The following is a 21,318-nucleotide window of genomic DNA, read 5'->3' on the forward strand; positions in this document are numbered from 1 at the left end:
TAAAAGATCTTGTCAAAGAAAAGAAAAGTCCGATCCAAAGTAGCCAGAAGGAGGCAAGAAAATAACGAAACGCACACAATCCGTTTTTTATTTTCTAAAAATCCTCTCCATTTCGCTATCCGTTCCCGTATTAATGGACGATGAATAACGCGCTTCAACGTGACCGAATCCGCGTCCGAGATCAGCCTCCCTATCCAGTCTACCACTGCCACGTGCACCACTAGAACTCACTCTGCGAACGTGTCAAATGATTCATGTCTCTTTGGCATTTGTTTCTCGACATAAACATCATCAGATAGACCAGAAGAAACAAAATCACCGAATCGGAGAGTTCATCCCCAACCCTTTTCTGACTCAACCCCCTTGTTTCCACGTAATTTCCTTGGGGTCCCACCCGACGGGCCCCTCCCATAACAACCCCCTCGCCCCGCCCATCATCCGTCTCCTCCTCCAAACGCCTTCCCTTTGACCGTGCCGCGATCTTCCCGGAGAATTCTCCAAACCCTCGCCGATCGGACAAGAATAAGAAGAGAGAGAGGCGCGGTGGCGGCCGAGACGGTGGGACGGGATGGGGCAGTGCTACGGAAAGAACATCTCTGTCGCGGAGGGCGGCTACGGCGAGCGCCACCGCCGCACCCCCCTGCACCCGGTCAACGGCGGCGCAGCCGCCTCCACCCGGAAGGGCAGCGCCGCGTCCACCCCAGTCCACCCGTCCTCCGCCACGCCGCTCCACCCCTCCTGCGCCACCCCCAGCGCCTGGCCCAGTCCCGGACCCCCGGGCAGCGCCAGCCCGTTGCCCCCCGGGATCGCCCCCTCGCCGGCCAGGTCCACCCCCCGGCGGTTCTTCCGGCGGCCCTTCCCGCCGCCATCCCCAGCCAAGCACATCAAGGCCGCACTCGCCAAGCGCCTGGGACCGCCCAAGCCCAAGGAGGGCCCCATTCCGGAGGACGGCGGCGAGGAGGTGGAGAGGCCCCTCGATAAGAGCTTTGGGTACGGGAAGAACTTCGGGGCCAAGTACGAGCTGGGAAAGGAGGTTGGACGGGGGCATTTCGGGCACACCTGCTTGGCCACGGCGAAGAAAGGGGAACACAAGGGCCAGCTTGTTGCTGTTAAGATCATCTCCAAAGCTAAGGTGCGGTGGTATGTTCAGAAGGGATTTCTGTCCCCTCCTTTCCAGCTTTCTTTTTTCTTCTTCTTTCGTATCCAAACTTGACTTCTACTGCATAATCGCTTTCAAGGTGGAAATCTTCACTCTGGCTTTAGTCTGTCATGGTGATTTTCTTATGCCCTTCTGACCGACCAGCGTAAAAAAATATCTTCTTTCTTGGTACAGAGAAAGCTAACTTTATTTCAACATATCTTCTTTCTTGGTACAGAGAAAGCTAACTTTATTTCAACATGTTAGCATATATTCTTTGTAAAGGGGCTGATGAGCCTTAATAAAGGGGCTTTTTGATGCAGGCTCTTTGATGCACTATTTCTTTCATAAATGGTAAAGAAAGGAAAACGAAATTGATAGGTTTCTTGGGTTTGCATGCATATGTTAATGATCCCATGTTTATATTAGGCTTGCTCTTCAAAGTTATTGTATGACTTAGAGATTGAATGCATGGAAGCTGACTTCGAATTGCTATCTGCCTTGCAAGCCCATGGAGTTAAGAAGTTGATGGTCTGCCGCAGAGCTCATTGCCATCGGTTGGAGGAGGAGACCTCTCTTAAGATTCCCCATCTCAAAACCCTGGATGTCATATTGGAACTAGAGAGAGATAGAGAGATAGAGAGAGAGAAAGAGAGAGAGAGAGAGAGAGAGAGAGAGAGAGAGAGAGGATCAAGCAGTGATTGACTATGCATCCTTATGCTTCCTAGAGCATCTAGGGTGGAATCCTAACCTCTACAGGATCAACTGCAATTGGAGATAAGGCACAGCTTCAATGACAACTTCAACTGAACCTTCTTTCACTCTCTTACTCAATTTAGGAGCCTATGTAGATGTTAGTCTGTGTGGCTTGTGTCTAATCCAACTCCAAGTCTAACATTAATGAATGATTTTAGGAGTAGGATCTGTTTTCCCTTTACATCTGCTCTATCATGTAGCTAACTTTAGCATTGTAATTGCATCAATCTGGCACCCACATTAAAGTATTTTGTGAATATGAGCTCAGGTTTGAAATATTCTTTGCTTTCTAAAGACTGGTACTGCTGAATGTTGAAGTTTCAGAAGGGGAAAAAATTTAAAATTTGAGAATTCAACAAGTTTCTTCAATGTTAGTTGGACAAGTGACATGGGGTGTCAAGTGCCCAAGTGCCTAGAAGAATTTGACATGGGAATCTTCTAAAAATCAAACACAAGGACACTTCTGTTTCTTACACGTGTGGTAAGATGTACTGATCTATGCATATGGTGAATAATAAGCTAGATCTATTTTCCTTAGGTTCATAAGAATTTATAAAATGAATGCTATCTATCATGTTGGAAGCGAAATGTTCATGTAAGAGCTCAAAAAATTCAAAGACCTACTGATGATGTCGATGACATCATAATTTGATGATATGAAGTGTCAAGACGTGTCATGAAGTGCCCCCACTCCAAAGTGTTCTAAATGTTTGACATGTCCAAAAAAAAGGGAAAAAAGTTGGAGTGTCTAGGTAATGCTGTTTTTCTTATATGATGTATTGCACATGCAGGTGCTCATCTGTGATCTCTAGTATGTATATTGGTCGTTGAATCATTATTGTGCTATATAGTGTATACATGCTAAAAATGCAGATACATAGATACAAATTAAACATGTGCTTTTGTAAATTGCCTAGGCTCTAAGGCTTCTAGGCTTCATAGGTCTCTAACTTGCTTCTTGGTGATTCTTAGGAGTTAGCCTTAAGGATCATGTTTTTTGTGTTTAGATCTAGGTTTTGGGTACTAACCTATGCCACCTTATACCATTCATACCGTATGGACTTCATAAGGTATTAGTGCAGCGTTGGGACTCGATACAATATTGTATCGACACATTAATAGTTATTGTCTAGCCTTCATTAGCTTACCATGTGTTGTTATGTGGTGTACCATATCAACCTGATCCATACCAATGACCTATTGGCATGGAATCTGGTATCTAGACTGAAAATCTTGGTTTAAAATTGTAGCAGTACCTTATATGTATATATTATTGTACAAAGACCGGACCATTGATATGTAATGGTTCAAATACTCCTAACCAACCGATATGGCAATATACTCGTAACAAACCCTTATGGCAATAATAGTCTTTCTGTTTAATTTGAGTGTCTATTATACCTGAAAAATATATTTATGTTGATATCATTTGCTAAGTATAGTTACAATGCTGTAAATTCTAGTGCTACCTGCTAATAAAAATGAATATCATCTACTAATTATAATTCTAATGTTGGTACATGTCATTTTTACTACTAATGAGATGTATCTTAATTATAAAAATTTGTGAGGACAAGGATATTAGTATTTTTCCACATTATTAATACTAATACTAGTATAAACTTTCGATCCTTCTTCAAATAGATATCATGCATGTGTAGACATAAGATAGTGAATAATGATATTGTTGGTAACATGACCACACAAGTGCAGTACTGATGCATTCCCCTTCTACATAGATGTCATACATGTACACATATGGATACTCATAATGATATTCCTGCATTGCTGTACGTAAGTTGATAATAAATAAGACATGTTCCCCTAAATAGATATTATTCATGTATGGTTAAGGGTATTAATAATTATATTGATGATGACACCTGCATAAAAGTGTCAGTAGTAAGGCAAGCACCATTGCTAGGATAAATAATAATGCCATTTGTTGGAAAAATTTCGTATGGGCCGATGATATGAAGAAGCCCAAGGCCCAAGACATCCCAACCTAGTAGGCCCACCTGCTGAGCCTCCGTCGATCTATCATCGGCCATGGCCTTCGTCGCTCCATCACTGACTAGTCCTTGACTTCTGCCCTATCGGTGTTTTGCGGCTTGAGCAGTTGAAGACCCGCCGATTGGTGCTTGCTAACACTTCTTCGGGACTGCTGATGGGTTAGGCTGAAGAGTCATCGGCATGCTCGAATGATTAGCTTAGTTTGATCAGATAACGGTCTTTGATCGACCATATCCGACCGACCGACTTTCTACTACTGAACAGATCTCGGCTTTGGACTTTCCCATCTAAGGATGGTACAGAATGATTGACTTCGGATCATGATCGATTAGTCCTCGATCCACTAACATCAATTGGCACACCAGTTCAAAATGCAACGCCTGTCAGGCGACAGCTGTCTTAAAGCGGAAAAGGCAACCACAATCGCCATATGTCGAGTTTCGAACGATAGTTTCGTTATTGCGCGCAAATTACGTCTTAGCTGGATGGGATCATGCCAACTGACTTACCAATCAAAGTTATCGTCTTCGTCCATAAAAGAGGTCCAAAGGGGATCTTAAAAAAGATACGCCATCATTTTGCCTCTCATGTTCCTCCATTTGTTGAACAAGAATTCTGATTTGAGCGTCAGAGGGACCTCACCGGAGCAACCTCTGGTCAGAACTTTTTTGTAGCTTACACCCTTGAGAGACCTAGTTTAGCCATCTACTTCAGCATCCTGATGTCCTATGGAATCTTGCACCAATAGATTGGCACTAGAGGAAGGACCATCTTTATTTGAAGGAGTGCAGATCGAGAGCAGTACAACAATGCCACCCAAGAGAACTTTATCCTGCCATACCAACACCACTGCCCTTCGGCTGATGGAAAGCTAGGCTAACAACCAGGTGCAGTTGTCATTGGCAGAAACTCATCTGCCTCTTCAGCCTGCGGCAGTGATGGCAGATCAATTCAACCTGCTCTTTCAGTAGGTTCAAAATTTGACGACCGTTGTTCAGGCAATCTAGATCGCTCTAGTACCTCCATCGGTAGCACTGCAGCCTGATCAGGCTGTTCCTGCGCCTCTATCAGCAGCATTGCCATCGAATCTGGCTTCATCACTACCACCATTAGAATAGCCGCGGGTCCCTCCCCAAAGCTCAGAGAGGAGATAAATCCGCTAATGCCGCCCTAGAACTCCGGAACCAAGAAGGTGGTGATCTCCGAGCCCTCGATTAGAGCATGACCCGACCCTCAATTGGCGTAATAAACACTATCACTGGGGGACATTGTAGTAGAGGGCTTGGTGGGGACGAAGAGGCGATGAAAAGGTGGACAACTGGAGAGCCTATAACTTTTGCCGAGGAGGATGCTCAAAGAATCCAATTCCCGCATAACGATGTGATGGTTGTAACTTTAAATGTTGAAAACTATGATGTACGTCATGTCTTAATTGATAATGGAAGCTCTACCGACGTGTTATTTTATAATTTCTTTTCAAAGATGGGAAGTCGATTGGCTGGGGAAGATGGATTCCCCATTAGTTGGATTTATCGGGGATGCTATCTCCGTGGAAGGAGTCATCACTCTATTTGTGAAGGCTGGCCGATTCTCTCTTCAGTCCACCATTCAAGTTGATTTTCTGATCATCCGAACACCTTCGGCTTATAATGCTATCTTCGGTCGATCAGGTTTGAATGCACTTCGAGCTGTCGTGTCCACATATCACCTGAAGGTGAAATTTCCAACAACACATAGAGTCGGAGAAGTCCGTAGAGATCAGGACTTAGCGCATCATTGCTATAATATCGTTCTCCAAGGAGCCAAGCTTGTCGAGCTCTGTTCGGTTGAAGGGTTGGACACCCGTGATGAGCTAGCTGAGGAGCGGGGAGAACCAGTCAAGGATCTCATCTTAGTCCCTTTGGCAGACGGGAACTAGGAGCACACAGTTCAGATCAGATCAAATCTGGATCAAGTAATAAAGGACCAACTAACTTTATTTCTGCAGGCAAATGCGGATGTCTGTTTGGACATCGGTGGATATGCCAGGGATTGATCCCTCGGTAATGGTGCACCAACTAAACATGAGCTCGAATCATCACCCCTTCAAACAAAAGAAATGGAGTTTCGCATCCGAACGGCAGAAGGTGATGCGGAAGAGGTGGACAAATTGCTTCAGACAGGATTTATCAAGAAAACAGCTTATCAAGAGTGGATCGCGAACGTGATCACGGTGAAGAAAGTAAATAAAACATGGCGAATCTGTATCGACTTTACCGATCTGAATAAAGCCTATCCAAAGGATAGCTACTCTCTGTCGAGGATTGATCAGTTGATTGACGTCACATCGGACCATGAGCTCCTAACCTTTATGGATGCCTTCTCCGGTTATAACCAAATTTGGATGGCACCAGAAGACGAGGAGAAGACAGCTTTTATTATTGATCGAGATTTTTTTTGTTACAGGATCATGCCCTTTGGTTTAAAAAATGTAGGTGCGATTTATCAACGCCCGGTGAACAAATTTTTTAAGGATTAGATTAGGCGAAATATGGAGGTATACGTCGACGACGTACTCGCCAAAAGCAAGTCCACAGGGACCCACATCGACGACCTCGGAGTAGCTTTTGCTACCTTGCGGAAGTATAAAATGAAGCTAAATCTGATTAAATGTGCTTTCGGAGTGACTTCAGAAAAATTTTTGGGCTTCATGGTTTCCAACCGAGGAATTAAGGCCAATGCGGAGAAGATGAGGGCCGTGTGGGAGATGCCCCCTTTAAGGACGATTAAGGATGTATAGTGCCTCACAGGAAGGATCATCGTTTTAAGCCATTTTATCTCAAGATCGGTTGAATAATATCTGCCCTTCTTCCAAGTTCTGAAGCAGCCAAAAAACTTTCAGTGGATTGAAGAATGCCAGAAAGCCTTCGTAGATCTCAAAGACTACCTTGGATCCGCCCCATTGCTCGACAAATCTGATCCCGACGAGGAGCTGTTCTTATACCTTGTAGTTTTGCCCATCGTAATAAGTGGTGCTGGTTCAAGAAAAGAGCAAAATTCAAAAATCGATCTATTACATCAACCGAATCTTGAGGGATGCGGACGCCCGATATTCAAAATTGGGGAAGTTGGCTTACGCTCTCCTTATTGTGGCTCAAAAGCTTCGACTTTACTTTCAAACTCATACCATCATTCTCCTGAAGGACCAACCTATAAAAAATATTCTTCATCGGCCAGACACATCAGAACGAATTGCGAAATGGGCAATTGAGCTATCCGAGTTCTACATTCAGTTTCGACCTCAATCATCCATTAAAGCTCAAGCCTTGGCCGACTTCATGATGGAATGTACTATTTTGGATGAGCCAGTTGAGCAGAAAGAAATCGAGCTCCAAGTGCCGACAGAAGAAGGTCCTTCAGAAACTAGTATCGATTTTTGGGTGATGTACGCGGACGGCTCATCCAACTTCACAAAATTTGGGGCAGGACTGATCCTCTCGGGTCCGGAGGGGGCAGTAGTTGAGTATGTCTTGCACTTCGAGTTCCCAGCAACAAACAATGAAGTCGAATACGAAGCTTTGGCTGCAGGGCTCCAAATAGTCAGAGTTGGGGATACGAGACCTGAAGGCACGTAGTGACTCCTAGCTAGTTATCGGGCATATTCAGGGCAATTATGAGGCTCGAGGGGAGAACATGATAAAATATCTCCAGAAGATCAGAGACCTGACGTCCATATTTAACAAATTCGAAATCCAGTAGATACCCCAGGTTGGAGAATTCTAGGACCGACCTACTGTCTAAGCTGGCAATGTCGGCGCCACCCGAGTTGCCTAAGAAAGCTTTCTTCGAAGTAATGGGCAAATTGAGCATTAAGAAGCCAACAACCGTGATGCAAATGGATGAGGAATCCTCTTGGATCGATCCACTGGTCAATTATCTTAAAGATGGAATGCTACCCGCAGATCGGAAAGAGACTCGAAAGATAAAATATCAATCATTCAGATATCTTCTTCATGAAGGAAAGCTGTACAAGAGGTCCTATTCACTGCCTCTTCTTAAATGCCTACGACCATCTGAAGCCGACTGCGCACTTAGAGAGGTGCATAAAGATGTTTGTGGGAGTCATATCAGAAAGAGAGCACTGGCTTACAAGCTCCTTCGATAAGGCTACTATTGACCGACTATACAAAAGGATTTCGAGAACTATGTTATACGGTGCGATAAGTGTCAGAGGAATTCGAGCATACAGCGGCTGTCTGCAGTGCCGATCACCTTCATTTGCATGCCCTGGCCTTTTGTACAATGGGGAATGGACATTTTCAGTCCCTTTTCGCTAACTTCAGATCAGCGGAAGTTTCTGCTCGTCGTTGTGGATTACTTTACTAAATGGATAGAGGCCGAACTGCTAGCCTGCATCACAGAAGTAAGGGTGACATATTTTGTTTGGAAATCAATCATATACTGGTTCGGACTATTTAGAGTGCTAATTACCGACAACGGACGGCAATTCACTGGAGCTAAGTTCGAAAGGTTCTGTGAAGAGTATGGGATCTCACATCATCTTACTTTCGTGGCTTATCCTTGAGCAAAACGGAGAAGCCGAAGTAATAAATCGGACTATTTTATAGGGTTTAAAGACAAGATTAGACAGAGTCAAAGGATTTTGGGTTGACGAACTCCACCATATGCTCTGGGCATATCAGAAGACACTGAGAGTCCCGACAGGAGAAATCCCTTTTAGCTTGGCCTTCGAGATGGAAGCAGTGATTCCTATTGAAATTGGGGCTCCGTCGGCACGAGTTGAGAACTACGATGAGCAGACCAACTTGGAGAGGCTACGCGCTGATCTAGACCTACTTGAGGAAGCCAGAGAAAGAGCGCATGTTCGAATGATGGCTTATCAACATAAGGTCGCTCGGTACTACAACTTTAGGGTCTGCAATAAGGTCTTCAGAGTCGGCGATTTAGTTTTGCGTAGAGCAGAAGTTTCTCAATCTGACGAATGCGGTAAGCTAGCTTCAAACTGGGAGGGTCCATATCAGATAGATGAAGTTGTCAAGCCAGGAACCTACTGACTGAAACAACTAGACGGAAACACTCTCGATCATAGAATTTGGAAAATTTTTGAGTGTACTATCAGTAATGTATCATACAACACTAATAAGATCCTTACTCTCTAAAAATCATGGTTTCTTGTCTGCTTGTCAACTCGCAACCCTCGAAGATTGAAGGAGTCTTTGATCGATTTTAAAGTAAAGATGTCCTTTGTTCGGCCTGACTGAAGCAGCCTTTGTTCTATTTTAAACGAAACGATCTGTGATCGGCCTAATAGAGGAATAACTGAAGATCAAAAATTTCATGTATAAACACTACACAAAGAGACGTGAAATTCATTTTTCGCCATTAAAAGTTTTTACAAAAAATGATGCTTCAAGCATCGCCAAAAAAAGAAAAGGAGAAGAAAAAGAGAAAAGAGAAAAGGGATGAGGAGTTCATTCCTCATCTAAGGAGAGGGCCCTTCCTCATCGCTATTGCTAGGGAGGAGGTAGCTGAGGTCCAGTTGCAGCATCATTTGCCACAAGCAGGCCTTACAGTCTTCGGAGGTGGTGACACTGGTGACCTCTTTCTCGAATGCCGTCGAGGTCTTGAACTCGATACAACACTCGTGGACCGCATAGGAGATCCGTATGGGGGAGGAAGAGGCGCTCTCACCCTCAGCAGGCGGCGGCAGCTTCTTCTCGGGCCCCACGGAGAGAGCAGAAACCTGGCTCGACTAGGGGGCAGACGGCATGGCGAAGGAGGTGGACTAGCCCGACTCCCCTTTATTCGCCTTTGTTGATGAAAGGGCCTTCTTAGCAGCGGCCCTCCTCTCCTCGACCGTCTCTTTGATGGCTTTCTTGGAGGGGCATCATGATAGCGGAGAAGGTAGAGAGTTTTAGCAGAAAAGGGATGGAAGGTGAAGCTTCCGCTAGCCGTCAGCTCCTATTTATAGGCATGAGCGCCTCCATCGATCGTCAATTGCCAGCTTCGATGGTACGATTGTTCCTTAGATCATAAATGGCATGTCTTCCCAACCTTGGAAATTAACTCAAGTGACGTTTCGTAGATCGGTATATCGCCACGCAATGCGTCCCCACAGGCTTGAAGCATTCTTCCAAAATTTACTAGCTTATAACCCCATGAGATGCATGGGATGTAACTTTTTGAATAATATTTGATTTTATTATCTATTTTATTATATTTATTTTATATGTATTTTAAAAATAATTTAAAAAATTATCTGATGATCCTGATTTCACGAAGCTTCTTTCTAAAAATAAATTAGTTTCAATGGGAGGCTATTTTGGGAAAGATATTTACAATAAAAGAGAAGAAGATTTATATGATTTCTGGATTGTACTGAATGTAGGATTAGACTTGGGTTGGATTGGAGCTTCAATTTTATTGACTCAAATCAGGTCGGAGGTATTTCTCCTGCAAAATATCCTTCCGTTCTATAGTATCTTTCCCAATCTAATTGTTATTATTAGTATCATTACCCTACTACCGCATCATTAAATACTTTAAGATTCTTGTACCAAAAGGAAACTCTAATTTTATTGACTCAAATCAAGTTGGAGGTGTTTCTCTTGCAAAATGTCCTTTTCCATTCTATGGTATCTTTTCCAATTTAATTGTTATTATTAGTATCATTATCTTGCTACCGTATCATTAAATACTTTCATATTCTTATACCAAAAAGAAAGAAATACTTAAGATGCACGATAGAGGCATGGCATAAATGCCAAGGAGTCCATGAAAGCCAGGTTGCACCTAAAATGAAATCCCATCTTGTGGAATGAGCCATAACCTACTCCAAAACAACCACTCCATTTACTTTTTGATATCATCAAATAAAATACTGAAAAATTTAAAAATAAATAGAGATGTTTGTAGAAATCCTGCACGCTCGTCGGTCCAAATTCCAATAGAATTTTAATTTATATCTCCAATTTAAACTGATCAACTCAGCAGATTTGTCAATCGGGTCCCATCATAATTCCATCATGACATTCTTCCCTTCACTGCTACAAAACTAGATTTACTTTTTCATCTTTTCTCAGTCAAAATAGGCCCCACCACTCCATTGATGGAGAGGAAGGCCCGTTTTCATGCCACGACTTCTTTCTCATCGCTGTTGCAGCCCTCTTCCCCACCCTTCACCGTCGTGCTACCGTCCTCATCTTTTTTCTCTGATCCTCCCTTCTTTGACCCATGCGCCCTCCGCCGCTCCCTCGCCCTCCCCCTCCGAGGCCGTGAACCCCCATCTGCCATCTCCACCACCCCCTCAGACTTCCTCATTGTTGCCTCTCCTCCGCCGAGCTTTGGGAGTCTTCCTCCCCCTGCCTCACGTGCATAGGACTTGAGGGTTATGATGTGGATGCCGGAGGCCGTCAAGGCGGAGGAAGCCAAGGACGACGCACGACATGGGAGGAAGACTCCTAGGCGGAGGCCGCCGAGGATGATGCGAAACGTGGCACCGCGAGGTTTCGAGAGCACAGGGCGAAGAATACTTCTGTAGGGTTCTGAGAGCCACCGTCCCCTCGGGCTCCCTCTTTGTCGCCTCTTCTCCACTGAGCTTTGGGAGTCTTCCTCTGCCTTGCCTCACGTGTATGGGATGCAAGCATTGCGACGTAGGCGTCGGAGGCCGTCAAGGCAGAGGATGCCGATGATGACCCACGATATGGGAGGAAGACTCCCAAGCAGAGGCCATCGAGGACGACGCGCGATGTGGCACCGCAAGGTTCCAGGAGCATAGGGCGAAGGCTACTTCTGCGAGCACTGCGACATGGCCAACGGAAGTTTTTCGTTACTGCCACGTGTCAAACGGAGGCTTCTCCATCGAGAGGCCTCCGTTTTAATATATATTAGATTCCATCGGAGGAAACAACGAGTGTTATTTCCCATGATCATTGCCCAATCATATCACGTCTGTCTTAAATGTGTCAGGATTTACGAAGCACCCCCTACAATTAATGTAGGGAGCAGTTGATATGACAAGTGCTAAGGATTTCTCGTCAGGAATATGATATGAAGAAGACCAATGACGACATCAGATAATATTACAGAGCAAAAGAGAATGCGATACAAGAAGTTTCTATTGCATTTACAAAATTTTTATAATTACAGGAACATCGTCCCCAGAATGGACGACAAAAGAAATTGTTACACGAGATCACGACTGGTTCTGATCTTTGAAGCTTCGTCGGAAACCATCTTGTGGATCTCCGCACCGTCAAGATTGAGCTCACGGATCTTCACCCCCCGAGACCTACATTGGGGGATGGAAGACTCAGTGTTGCCTTCAAACGAGAAGCTAGAAAGATCAAGCATTGGGAATGCTACTCTGATTCGATTTCTGCACATCCAAAAGCTAGCCATTAGCGCCGATCGAACATACATCAGACTGTATCGTTCGGAGACGTGGGGTCGGATAGTCCTTGTCCGATCAAGCCTTGGGACCTCATGACCACTGGCTGATTTTCCTCGGTCTGTATTCGGTGGTCGCATTCTTCGAGCAACACGAAGGTCCTTCCAGAGTTGTGCCACGTGATCGGCGAAATGATACCTAGCTTCTTTGGCGGCAACCTCCAACAACTCCAATTTTGAAATCCTTCCCTGAGCCGAGCAAAGCTGATTGCGAAAGTAGAGCTGTTTGGCAGTGGCACCCCAAGTGGCTTCTTCGGCGAGTTTTGACAGCCTCACGGATTTAGTGGCCAGTCGAGCCTTCTCAGTGGAATGTGCCTTGTTATTCTGACGAATGGTCGACCTTAACCGTCCGATTTTCGCTGAAGCCTCGTCGAGTGCCTCCCTTGTCTTCGACAACTCCTTTCGGACGACAGCTTTCTTATTCAACTCTTCGACCTTCTTTTTCAGATCACTTATGCGAGCCTTAATCCACGCAGCAGAAACTGTCGGTGAAGGATCGTCAACAGGAACTGAAGGAATATAGCCGTTGAGGTCATGTTGGCACAACTGAACAAACAAATGAAGAGTAAAGTGAATTTAAAGAAGGCGTAAAATCTCATTTCATTGATGAAGATTTTTTTACAGGGACTAAAGGAAAGGAAAAATACAAGATTTCTCATTTTCTGACCTCGTCTCGAGAGTCGAGAGAGCTCGGAGCAGCTGCTGATGGATCCGAGGGTGTTTCAGTTGGAGTTACCTTCGGAATTGAAATACCGACAGCGAGCGATGAAGAGACCTCCACTGCTGTCTTTTTGCTCTCGAGCAATCCTTTGGTGATGGAAAACTCGGGAAGAATCGACTCCCTTTCAGCTTCCTCTTTCCCCTCATCCTCATCTACGAAGGAGAGATCAGCCCCAGGGAGCCGAGCAGCAACTCGACGGCTGCAATCTTCGTATCCAGTCTCATGCTCTACATTGAAGGTTTGCTCACTAAACATGATTTGGATGTTATGAAACTCCTTTGACGCCTTAAAGTTCTCGACCGCCAGAGCCTTCTTCCATGCAAAATCCGTCGAGGCCCTAAAACTCTTCACTGCCGACCGGCAGGCCTTGGCAATTCGCCCCTTGGTCTCCTCCTTGGCCTTGGCAACCCGATCCTCAGCCATCTTCTCAGTCTTTATGACTTTGGCAATGGCCTTCCGTAGCTCCTCCCTCCGAGTAAGGTCAGCGTTAGCCTTATTCAGCGCCTCTTTTAAGCGCTCAACCTCCCCTTGATCATCTCGATCTGCGCATGCCTCCATGATGGAGACTCAACCTATCGGCGTAGATCCTTCATCATTTCTACTCTGTGCGTGCGGTTCAGAAGGATGACTAAAAAATGGAGCATCTGCCCCAAAGCCATGTCAGGGAAGGAGATGAAGAGGAGAGAAGGAAACAAAGAATAAGAAAAGGAGCAAGGGAAGTAGCTGATGCATGGTAGTCACAGAATGTCACTGCAGGTCATCAAAATCCATGATGCTGATCCCCTCTAGCTCCATGGGGAGGATCGTTCTCTCAATTAGCTCTCTAACGACCTTCCAATCATTGAAAGTTGTATCTTTAGGGATCGAAGGGAGGTAAGTATCTATGCCGACCTGATCTTTTGGGGGAGGCAGTTTGCTTGGGCCGACCATCAGAGAAGGCTGGGTCCCATCTCTAGGGACACAGGAGTCGGAGCACAAGCCATAGAGGGTGAAGACGTCTGCATTCGAGCGACGGAGGCAGGGGCCGTAGTCATTGGTGGAGGGCCCAAGGGGACGTCGATCGCCATTGCAGTGGCGGCCTCAACTGTTGAGGCCCGCTAGGCCAAATCTTCTTTCCGACCGGCCATAGCGACGCTTGATTTTTTGGAGGTGCTTTCTGATGATGGGGCCTTCCTCTTCTTTGGAAGGTTTCTTTCAGCTTGGCTAGATCCTCAGGTCTCATCTTTGTAATCACTGAAATATAGTCAGAAATAGGAAAGAAATGAAAACAACCCTCTTCTTCGGCCTGGCTAAGCCCCGCGTTATAAAGGGCTTCATTGGATAACTTGTTGATGGAGGAAACTTTGAAATCCCTAAAGGTCTTAAAACAACCCTCTTCCTCGGCCCCCAATTTCGAAACTCGAAAGGCGGAAGCTTCTGGCCGACCCCAGCTCTGCAAGTCCCAATCATCCACTGTGGAGTTCGAAACAAAAAGAAACTGCTCTTTTCATCCATGAATGGAGGAAGGAGCATCCTTTATCAGAGAGACCCCCCTTTGAGAAGAGAAGTACCACCATTGGCATATGGATGCCTCTTGATGGTCAAGAAAGAACAGAAAAGAGAGACAGATGGCTGAACGCTGGCCATAACATAGATAACCAAAAAATACATTACAAATCTAAGAGAATTCGGGACAATTGCAGAAAGGGAAAGGCTGTAGAAGCAGAAGATGTCAAGGATGAGAGGGGGAATAAGGAACCTCAAGTCTGCTCGGAGCACCTCTTGATACATGCTGAGTCGACCAAGAGGTGGATTATTCATCTGATTACCAGCCTTAGGGAGTTCTAACTTGAACTCCGGGGAAACTCCATACCAAATCTGCATTCGACTCAAGTCATTTGAATTTAGTACGGAGCCAAAGGTGCTGGGCCCAACCTCACTCCGTTCTCTGATTTGGTTCTTAGGATTTGCCACCAGAGAGGATCGATCTCCCGCAGAATCATCGGAACTTGCCATTCGAGTTAAAGTGAAGAAGCCGAAAAAGTAGTCTGAAGAAAAAAGAAAGAAAAGAAAGACAGATGGGCGAGGAAGGAAGAACAAGAAAATCCACTTGACAACAAAGGCAAACGGTGGAGGAATAGGATGGTGGGAAAACCCTTTCAGAAACCTTTTTGAGAGACTGCAGCAAAAATGGCATAGTGTGACTTGGACAAAGAAGACAGGAAAAAGAGAGAAAACAAAAGGGTTTAGGAACAATCGAAGAGTCAAGAACAAGCTTTTTTCCTACTTACGGTCGAAGGAAATAATCTTCAGAGATATCGAATCGCCTCCTGCCAAATGATCTGTGGCACGTGGCACCTTTCTATTTGTCAGTCGTAGCCGCCAGTTGGCCAAATCAATGCCGCACTACAAAAGAAAGATTTCGAATCAACGTTTATTTAATTTAGCTATGATGGCTTGGTCGTGATGCTTCACATCTGCTCCAAAAGTTGCACACGTCCCATCAATCGAAAAATCTCTTCATATCCTCGGCTTAGGAAAGCAGGTGTACTCCCTTCGTCCGATCAAAGCTCGAACTCGAGAGGAGGCATGTGTTGGAGAAAATTTCATATGAGCCGATGATATGAAGAAATCCAAAGCTCAAGATGTCCCAGCCTAGTAGGCCCACCTGTTGAGCCTCCACCGACCTATTGTCGGCCATAGCCTTCATCGTTCCATCATCGACTAGTCCTCGATTTCTGTCCCATCGACGCTCTGCAGCCTGAGCAAATGAAGACCCGCCGACTGGTGTTCGATGACACTTCTCCAGGACCGCCGATGGGTTAGACTGAAGAGTTATTGGCATGCTCGAATGATTAGCTCAATTTGATCAGATAATGGTTTTTGGTCGACCACATCCGACTGACTAACTTTCTACTGCTGAACAGACTCCGGCTCTGAATTTTCTCATCTAAGGACGGCATAGAACAATCGACTTCGGATCGTGATCGACTAGTCCTCGGTCCACTGACGCTAGTTGGCACATCAGTTCAAAATTCAACGCCTGCCAGACAACAGCTGTCGCAAAGCAGATGAGCAACCACAACTGCCATATCCCAAGAGTCTTGAACGACAGTTCCGCCACTATGCACAAATTATGTCCTAGCTGTACGGGATCGTGCCAACCGACTTACCAATCAAAGCTACTGCCTCCATCCATAAAAGGAGGTCCAAAAGGGATCCCAAAAAAGGTATGCCATTACTCTGCCTCTCACACTCCTTTATCTGTTGAACAAGAGTTCTGACTTGAGCGTTGGAGAGTTCCCGCCATAGCAACCTCCGTCCAGGATTTTTTTGCAGGTTACACCCCTGGGAGACCTAGTTTTGCCGTCTGCTCCAGCATCCTGGCGCCCTGCGGAATCTTGCACCAACACCATTGTTGCTTGTTTATGCATTATCATATAATGAATTACTTAAACTAATATGACTATATATTGTATACTAACTATGCATAGCAATGCAAAGTAACACTAGCATTACAAACAAAATAAATTTGAATATTTAGGTGCATGAGCTGTAAGTTAAAGAGGAAAATCAAGCTAGAAGTCTAGTAGTTTGAAAGATCAGATTTTTGTTTTAAAGTTGCCATTTACTACTGACAATCTCATGGCCATGGATGATAGAACTTCAGTTGTGAGCTCAAGTGCATAAATGTGGAGTGAGTCACAACATTAATGGCTTTGGAGGACTTGTTGATGCTATTAGCTTGCTTAAAAATCAGAAAATTTGGGCTAATACTTTGACAAAAGTTGCATGTGCAAGTTAATAAAACATACTTGGACAAAATTTGCATGGTTTCAAGCAATGGTTTAAATCTCGTGAGATGGAGGTGTCCTAGTTTCTTTATGGAATGAGATGCCTTACTGTCCCATCCTATCTCAGCAGCAGTTCCAGTCATGCGATTCGATAGATATCCTTCGTCTTTCTCCCCTCTTGTTTTCTTTCTTTCTTTTTTTCTTTCTTTTCTTCTTTCTTTCTTTCTCTTCTGCCTTCCTTTCTTTCCTTTCCTGTTTCTTTCTTTTCTTATCCCTTTGTTTTTTTTTCCTTTATGTTTTTCTTTCTCTTTCCTTTCTTCCTTCTTTGCTTCCATCCTTTTTCTTCTCCCCTCTTTTCCTTCTTCTATTTTTCTTCTTCTTCTTTCCTTTTACTTTTTCTTTTGCTTCATTTTTTCTTCCTTTCTTCTTTTCCTCTTTCTTCTTCTCTTTCCATGTGGATGGTTTTTAGAGTCTCGATTGCATCTCGGTCCCATTTTCTCATAAAAACTAGACGGGATGGCCGGGATGCCTCCCATCCCACTGGGACATAAAATCTTGGTTTCAAGTGTAGGCACATGTGGGGCCATTAGTACTAGATGCTAGACATGCTGACTTGTATCAACTTGTGCTGATCTGCATCAATTCAGTGGCCTGTAACAAGTTGCATTAGATTTTCATGGGTCAATATGACTCAGTTCTGCTTGATATTGAGCCAAAAAAGTTCTGCCTTTATTTCTTTTTTGTCAGCATGTGTCAACAACTGGACAATTTATCCTGTGCCAATGAAATTCAAATTCTGCATTATATGTAAATAAAGTTCAGTAATTAATTCTTGACATCAGAAGTTTGCTGCTTGTCACTAATTGTGCTGAAAACTTTCCAATAAAATATGCATCCTTTTAATTTTAGTAATTGATTCTTGACATCTGAATTTGGTCTTTTGTTACTATCAAGCATTCCTGATACAATTGCATCCATTTCTGCTTGTTCACATTTTTATTTCAATCACATTATTCCCTTCTGGACAATAATATGGAGTTATGAAGGGCAACATTTGACATATAATGTAGGGCAACATTTGACATATGATGTATGACTAGGTGAAATGGTTGTGACTTATGATATTCTATTGCTTGGTTATATTTTGATTTGGCTTGGTACAATTCATATTGGTTCAATTGCTGGACCATCTGTTTTATCAGTTCTGCACATTGCCCAGCATTTGAATGATCGGCTATCTATGAAGCATGGAATGGATATGGCAATGGATTCATGTGATGCAGTCATATTGAGTGATGTTACAACAATGTTTTAAATACCAGTGCGTGATATAGTCATATCGAAGCATTAACAGTCTTTAAAAAGCTAGGATACAACAAGGTATCAGTGGGGCATTCCACCATTCCAAGTGTCAATAGGGGGTACCATCCTGAGTGTTGGGATGGGATGTGTTGGGAAATGGACTGGGATGTGCAGAACATTCACCATCCTACCATCCTAAGTGTCAGTATGTTGGGCATCCTATTCCAGGGAAAAACTAGGACGCCCTTGTCTGATGGTATTTAAAACCTTGAGATACAATATGATTGGAAAACTGAAATACAACAATAAGTTCCATACCTGTTGAAAACATCAAATAAGCATTATTCTTTATTACAATTACATAAATCATACTCCATAGGACAACAATGAGGATCTGAAGTACTAAGACCGATCATTCAATGAAATCCATCATTTTCATTATCAAAATTTTAACATCCATTGAGAAAGAAAGGAGACATCTTCCCTCATGCACACTCAAAAGAAGTATTCTAGCTGCCTAATGGTACCCTTGCAGTATCCTGGGAGCATATCTAAAGTTTTTGGACATATCCTTGAAGTATCAAGGCCTTTTATTATTTCTAAATTTGTAAGAATTGGATATCTATAAGGAGTATCGGGTACATAATTAGTCATATCCCATGTTTGTTGGTATTCCATACGCATCAGTATGGCCGTGATATGTAAAATGGCAGATCCATGTTTCATCGTTACTTATATTCCTGCATTTGATAAACCTATGGTTCAAGAGTGCTTTTTAAAAGGGATTTGGGTGAGTTGATGGACTATAGTGTGCTAAGAGTAGTGAAGGTGCATATTGGCAAGAATGTTTGTGAAAAAGTGTGCTGGTGGTGTTTTTAACTCTTGGGTGAATTTTAGTGCTTTGGGGTGAATTTCTAATTGATTTGTTGCAAGTTTCAATGCTCATATAACAAATTGTGCTGCCTATGTTCAAGGATTGGTAGCCTTTTCTAAGGTAATATGAGTTTCCTTGAAGTGCAAATCATGCCTTGAACGATGTTATACTTTCTTTAAACAGGGTTGGGTTATGTGTATTCAAAAATTCTGACAAGCATGTGGTTTTATTGATTGAATGGAGTTCATCACTATAGGAAGTGATTCATGGATCTTATGTGTGTGAAAGCTAGATATGAAAAACAGGGATCAATGACTATGCTATGTTTTTGTTTGTAATTTCAGTTATGCTTCAATTATTGTGCCTTTGTATAAATATTAGAATGCTACTCTATAAGAGGGACCTTCGTCAATCAATCCAATCAAACTATTTTTATTTTTATCTTAATCTTTTATCCTAAGAGTCGGCATGACCTAGTTTTTCTACCGTAGCCAAGCGCTCTACCCGTATTATAGCCCAGCACTATTCTCCTACTGTAGCCTAGGGCTATACTTCTATTTAGTTCCATCTCCTTTAAATGATGGTGTGATGGTGGTGAAAATCTTTGAAGGTCAAAGCATCTGGACCCATGTCGATCCATACCTTACCGACTGGTTTAACATCGATGGCACACCCATGCATGCATCTACCCCTTGCCCGAACAAGCTTGGGCTCACCCTTTGCCAACAAATTGAGTTCTTTGGGATCTTCAGTTCTCTGGCTCATCTAGCATAGCATGGAAAGGGTGGCTTCAAGCTTTCTAGCCTGCTTGGTGGGATTACTGCATAACTGCCATTATGCTGCCAAGGAAGAAGGTAGAAGTTTCAATAGCTAGACAACCACGAAATCCATCATTTCACATCGAGTTGTCTCTATATTCTCAACCAGGGCCGACTAGATTGCATTCCCCAACCCTGCGAAGTGCTGAAGACTTCGACGAAGTGCTGGTACGGACCAGTTCGACTCATATTATCAAATCGAATGTTAGTACTATACGATATGATATTGCCGGTATGGATTGGTATGTTAGACCTTGCCAACAAGTCTTACTTTTCAAAGTAGGGCATAGTGTTCCAATAAAGGCCAAAATGGATTGTTACATAATAAACATGTTTCTGCAAAGGGTAATCGCAGTTTTCAGGCAAAATGCATTCATTACAATAACAATAATATGTAACTCATCAAGAGTGCTGGATTAGCTACATAAATGTTTTCTTTTGGTTCTCCATAAAAAATTCGTCTCTGCACTTCTGCTGTACAATATCAAAAGAAACATAACATGCAAAGTAATATCAATCACGATTACATAATTGTAATTAAAGAATGATAGAGGAAAGTAGCTTAGTTCTCAAGGTAAATGCTGCAATGAAATCTATAACTACTTTATATCAGTAGATATATCAATAGAGAATTTCTTTGATGACCTAGAAATGAGCTTTGAAAAGGACATCCCCTATCACAAAAAATAGGGAAATCCTTGCTATAGGGTGATTCACATAACCCATCTGTTAGTGGGATGTTTCTTTTGGGGATCTTATGCAATGGTCTTAGGCTTTAGCTATTTCAAAGATACTGATCCCCTCCCTTGACCAACCTCCACCCTACCAAAAGGGGAAAAATGGAGAAAAAGATTCTTTTGCTTACCCTAATGGATGTGTATTCATTGGTTACATCAGATTTATCATGATTTAGGAAGAGCCCCCATTCCTACCAAAAATTATTGGCTGAATTCATGAATAGATGCTGGTGGTCATAACTCTGACCTTTTTTTCAAGTCGTACCATAAATTGATTCAAGGGATATGACACTCGAAAACTGGCATAAGAGCATGAAGAGATGTTGGGACCAAGGTTTTAAATCCTATGGGACCGAGGTTTCTCGGTTTTTCATGGAACGGGACGCTCTGCTGTCTCGCCCCATCTTGGCAGCAGTCCCGGTCATACGACCCGGTGGATATCCTTTGTCTTCCTCCCCTCTTCTTTTCTTTCTTTCTTTTTTTCTTTCTTTCCTTCTTTTCTTTCTTTTTCTTCTACTATTCATTCTTTCCTTTCCTTATTTCTTTTCTTATCCCTTGCTTTATTTCTTTTTTCCTTTTCTTCTTCTTTCTCTTTCCTTTCTTCCTTTGCTTCCATCCTTTTTCTTCTCCCTTCCTTTCTTTCTTCCATATTTTTTCTTCTTCTTTCTTTTCACTTTTTCCTTTGCTTTATCTTATCTTCCTTTCCTCTTTCTTCTTCTTTCCCCGCCTAGATGGGTT

General features: G+C 43.5%; 1 protein-coding gene across 5 annotated transcripts in view; it reads left to right on the forward strand.

Moving 5' to 3' along the window:
- The first annotated feature begins 424 nt into the window (after positions 1-424).
- The window catches only part of LOC105033361 (CDPK-related kinase 3), a 44,645-nt gene continuing 23,751 nt past the window's right edge, over positions 425-21,318 (forward strand). The window contains exons 1-2 of one of the 5 annotated variants that reach the window (XM_073246420.1): positions 19,786-19,879; positions 19,953-20,011. In XM_073246420.1, coding sequence (XP_073102521.1) covers positions 19,801-19,879; positions 19,953-20,011 — 138 coding nt within the window. In that variant the 5' untranslated portion in view covers positions 19,786-19,800. Of the gene's footprint in view, positions 1,141-19,785; positions 20,012-21,318 lie in introns of those variants that run through there. The other 4 variants (XM_029261290.2, XM_010908124.4, XM_029261291.1 and 1 more) reach the window with 4 other exon arrangements.

Source organism: Elaeis guineensis, chromosome 12, assembly GCF_000442705.2.
Source record: "Elaeis guineensis isolate ETL-2024a chromosome 12, EG11, whole genome shotgun sequence".
In the NCBI taxonomy this organism is placed as follows: domain Eukaryota; kingdom Viridiplantae; phylum Streptophyta; class Magnoliopsida; order Arecales; family Arecaceae; genus Elaeis; species Elaeis guineensis.